At 37.6% G+C, this 4,897-nt stretch overlaps 1 protein-coding gene across 1 annotated transcript; it reads right to left on the bottom strand.

Moving 5' to 3' along the window:
* Positions 1-241: 241 nt before the first annotated feature.
* LOC101344086 (olfactory receptor 10AG1-like) lies at positions 242-985 on the bottom strand. Its single transcript, XM_023743133.1, has one exon. The coding sequence runs from the start codon at positions 983-985 to the stop codon at positions 242-244; it is 744 nt and encodes a 247-aa protein (XP_023598901.1).
* Positions 986-4,897: the final 3,912 nt, after the last annotated feature.

Consider the following 4,897-nt stretch of genomic DNA (forward strand, 5'->3'; position numbering starts at 1 on the left):
GAGAGCAATTCTTATACATTTAATTCATTCTTCTGTTAAGTGAATTACTTACATAGCAATTTTCTCAGTGCCATTATGACATTCTTGTTCCTTAGACTATATATCAAGGGATTAAACATAGGAGTAAGGACAGTGTAGAAAAGAGAAAACACATTGCCAGCTCTTTCTGAGTGTCTGGTGTTGGTCTTAAGTATGTAATAATACCTGATCCAAAAAATAACACCACAACCGTCAGATGAGATCAACAGGTGGAGAAGGCTTTAGCTTGACTTGTGGCTGATGGCAACTTCAGGATGATGGAGATGATTTTACTGTAGGAGCCAAGTATCAACAGAAATGGAACCATGACAAATAACACAGAAACTATGTAGACAAACATCTCATTTACAAAGGTGTCCCCGCAAGCCAGCTTGAGTATTGGGGGAATGTCACAGAAAAAGTGGTTAATTTGGTTAGATCCACAAAACGGCAGAAAGAAAATCTGATATGTCTGCCCTATCATAATGGGGGTTCCAATGGTCCAGGAGCCAGAAACCAACTGGATACAGACTCTGTGGTTCATAACTAGAGGATAGTGCAGAGGGTTACAAATGACCACATAGCCGTCATAGGCCGTCACTGCCAGGAGTAAACACTCAGTGCCTCCAAACATAAGAACAAAGCACATCTGTGTATCACAGGCAACTAACGAAATTCTTCTTCTCTGAGTCCCAAGATTCATCAGCATTCTGGGGAGAGTAGTTGATACATAGCAGACCTCCAAGAAGGAAAAATTTGACAGGAAGAAATACATAGGGCTCTGGAGAGCAGGATCCATTTTTGTTGTTAGAAATGTGGTCCCATTGCTCATCAGGATAATGATATAGATGATTAAAAATAATCCAGAAAGAAACCATTGGAGATGAGGCATATCAGCAAAGCCTAAAAGAACAAATTCCATCAGTTCAGTTAGATTATCTTCTGGTCGTTTTTCTTGATGATTCATCTGTGGAAAAGGTAAATTTACATGTGCATTTCCTTTTACCTTCCTGTATCTCTTCTCTTCCCTAAATTATATTGAGGTGTCCGGATTGGATTTTATGACCACAACAATTGTTTGCATTTTAAGAATGATAATATTTATATATGTCCCACATCCTTCTGTTATATCACAGTAAACAGTGACCTAACATTTACTCTAAGATCATTTCGCTATACTTTTTGGAGCACAACCCAGATAGATCAAGCTATCCCTGACTCAGCACAGGCACTGGAGCTATTGACAACTGCTGGAGATGAGCCCTCAGCTTTCCATCTAGTCTCAGTGTAAATTAATTGCATGTCTTAACTAACCTATTGTACTTCCCTATGTATTTTCCAGTGAAACCTCTCAAACACTATGTAAGAAACTCTCTTCTAACATACATTTTCAACTGCCCATTTCAACACTTCATTCTTCCATTACTTGATGATTTTAAGCCTATACATTCCTATTATTCAGTTCATATTAGGTAGTTTAGAAAGCAAATTGTGAGAGTATTTCATTTTACATAGGGGAATAAAACAGGTATCTTTTTGCAGGATATTAAGTGGGTAAGATAATAGGATTTTATTCAGGGAAATTAGCCTGGGAACACTGATTCAAATAAGAACAATAAATGTAGTCACCCTGAGAAAACTATGATAGCATGGAAGGTATTTTTTTACCAGTGTGTGTGGGTATGGGTCAGGAAGAAAAAAGATATTAGCTGTTATGTTATGCCCATTGTGCTGTGTGTACTCACCTTTATTTTTGTTGTTCCTCAAAAAACAACACTTTAGACAACTGTTTCTAACCTCACTTTTCTTTAGATATAAGGATATTTAGACTCACTTAGAGTGGATAATTCGACCAAATGCACATAGGTTTTGTGACTGCAATTCAGTATCTATTTTTCCTTTTTAATGGACTTGAGTATGACTCTTACCTCCATGATTTACAGGCATACATCATTTTCTTATACTTTGCTTTATAGTACTTCAAAGATATTACTTTTTTTTTTTTTTTTAACAGGTTGAAGGTTTATAGCAACCTGCATCTAGCAACTCTGTTGGTGGCATTTCTCCAACAGCATGTGCTCACTTCCTGTCTTTGTGTCACATTTGGGTAATTCTCGCAGTATTTCAAAATATTTCGTTGTTATTATATCTGTTATGGTGACCTGTAATCAGTGATATTTGATGTTACTGTTGTAATTGCTTTGGGGTGCCATGAACCACACCCATGCAAGACGGCAAACTTAATCGATCGATATTGTTTGTGTACTGGCTGCTCCACTGGCCAACCATTCCCCCAACTCTCTCCCTCTCCTAGAGCCTCCCTATTCCCTGAGCTATGACAATATTGAAATTAGGCCAATTAATAACCCTACAAAAACCTCTAAGTGTTCAAGTGAAACAAAGTGTCTCAATTCTCTCATGTAATATCAAAAGCTAGAAATGATTAAGCTTAGTGAGGAAGGCATGTTGAAAGCTGAGATAGGCCTAAAGCAAGTACTCTAGCAGTAAACCGTAGTCAAGCTGTGAATGCTAAGGAAAAGTTCTGGAAGGAAATTAAAAGTGCTCCTCCAGCTAAAGCATCAACAATAAGAAAGTGAAACAGACTTATTGCTGATAAGGATGATATTTTAGTGGTCTGTATAGATCAAACAAGCCACAACATTCCCTTAAACCAGAGCCTAATCCAGAGCAAGGCCCTAACTCTCTTCAATTCTATGAAGGCTGAGAAAGGTGAGAAAGCTGCAGAAGAAACTTTTGAAGCTAGCAGAGGGTGGTTCATGAGGTTCAAGGAAAGAAGCCATCTCCATAACACAAAAGAGCAAGGGGCAACAGCAAGTGCTGATGTAGAAGCTGCAGCAAGTTATCCAGAAGATCCAGCTAAGAGAATTAATGAAGGTGGCTACACTACACAACAGATTTTCAATGTAGACAAAACAGCCTTATATTGGAAGAAGATGCCATCTAGGACTTTCACAGCTAGAGAGGAAAGTCCATGTCTGACTTCAAAGCTTCAAAGGACAGACTGAGTCTCCTGTTAGGGGATAATGCCGCTGGTGATTTTAAGTTGAAGCCAACGCTCATTTACCATTCCAAAAATCTAGATCCCTTAAGAATATGGGTAAATCTACTCTGCCTGTGCTCTGTAAATGGAACAACAAAGCCTGGATGACAGCACATGTGTTTACCACATGGTTTACTAAATATTTTAAGATCACTGTTACAGATCTATTGCTCAGGAAAAAAAAATTCCTTTCAAAATATTACTGCTATTTGATAATGCACATGGTCACCCAGGAGCTCTGATGGAGATATACAAGGAGATTGATGTTTTCATGCCTGCCAATACAATATCCATTCTGCATCCCATGGATCAAGGAGTAATTTCCATGTTCAAGTTTTAGTATTTAAGAAATACATTTTGTAAAACTATAGCTTCCATAGACAGTGATTCCTCTGATTGGATCTAGGAAAAGTAAATTGAAAATATTCCAGAAAGACTTCATCATTCTAGATGATATTAGAAACATTCATGATTCATGGGAGGAGGTCAAAATATCAATATTAACAGGAATTTGGAAGATGTTGATTCTAACCCTCAAGGATGATTTTGAGGGGTTCAAGACTTCAGTGGAGGAAATAACTGTAGACGTGGTGGAAATAGTAAGAGAACTAGAATTAGAAGTGGAGGCTGAAGATGTGACTGAATTGCTGCTATCTCATGATAGAACTTTAATGGATGAGGAGTTACTTCTTAGAGATGAGCAAAGAAAGTGCTTTCCTAAGATGGACTCTACTCCTGGTGAAGATGCTGTGAACATTGTTGAAGATTTAAAATATTACATAAACTTAGTTGATAAAGCAGCACCAGGGTTTGAGAGGATTGACTCCAATTTTGAAAGAAGTTCTACTGTGGGTAACATGCTGTCAAACAGCACTGCATGCTATGGAGAAACTTTTCGTGAAAGGAAGAGTCAATTGATGTGGCAAACTTCACTGTTGTCTTATTTTAAGAAATTGCCACAGCCACCCCAACCTTCAGCAACCATCACCCTGATGATCAGTCGGCCACCATCAACATTGTGCAAGATCCTCTATCAGCAAAAAGATTGCAAAGTGTTGAAGGCTTAGATGTTGGTTGGCATTTATCAGCAATAAAGTATCTTTTAATTAAATTATTTGCATTGTTTTTTTAGACATAATGCTATTAAACACTTAATAGAATACAGTATAGCATAAAATAACTTTTATATGCCCTGGAAAAGCAAAAACTTCATGTGACTTGCTTTATTGCCATATTCGCTTTATTGTAGTAATCTGGAACTGAACCCACAACATGTCCAAGGTATGCCTGTATTATCTGTGTGACATTAAACAATTATTTCAAGTTTCTAAGGTTTGCTTCTTTGTTTGTGAGAATTAAATGATATAATACTGCCAAAATCTATCACCTACCTACCAATTTTAAACTGTTTCCTTATTAGTTATGGCTCTATAATTATGATTATGATAGTATGTTCTTTAAACCTGTAGCTCTAGGATTTAACAGATTGCCTAGTAAAATTGGATTTTGATCAAATGCTTTTAAGTTCCTTGGTTGATAATTATTTTTCCCACTATTCCCTTTGATCAGGGCCAAGACAAAGGCTAGTCAGTGAGGCTCCTAAGGCCCATAATTTCAGGAGGCATCAGGGCCATCCTTGCAGTTGCACAATCCTGAAAGTGAGTGCCTCTTTAAATTTCGCATCCCAGGCGCCTCTTGCCTCACCCTGCTTTTCATCTCTCCATCCTAATAGATTTGCATCTTGTCCACTAAGCAGAGCAGAAGTATGGTGTTGTGGTTAAAAAAAAACAAAAGAAAAATCCTTTGCAAGGGAGTTCA

This window comes from Trichechus manatus, unplaced genomic scaffold (assembly GCF_000243295.1).
Source record: "Trichechus manatus latirostris isolate Lorelei unplaced genomic scaffold, TriManLat1.0 scaffold00236, whole genome shotgun sequence".
Taxonomy (NCBI): Eukaryota; Metazoa; Chordata; class Mammalia; order Sirenia; family Trichechidae; genus Trichechus; species Trichechus manatus.

What these genes read in the sequence shown, in the direction of transcription:
- LOC101344086 (XM_023743133.1), bottom strand. Translation starts at nt 985, where the DNA reads ATGAATCATCAAGAAAAACGACCAGAAGATAATCTAACTGAACTGATG.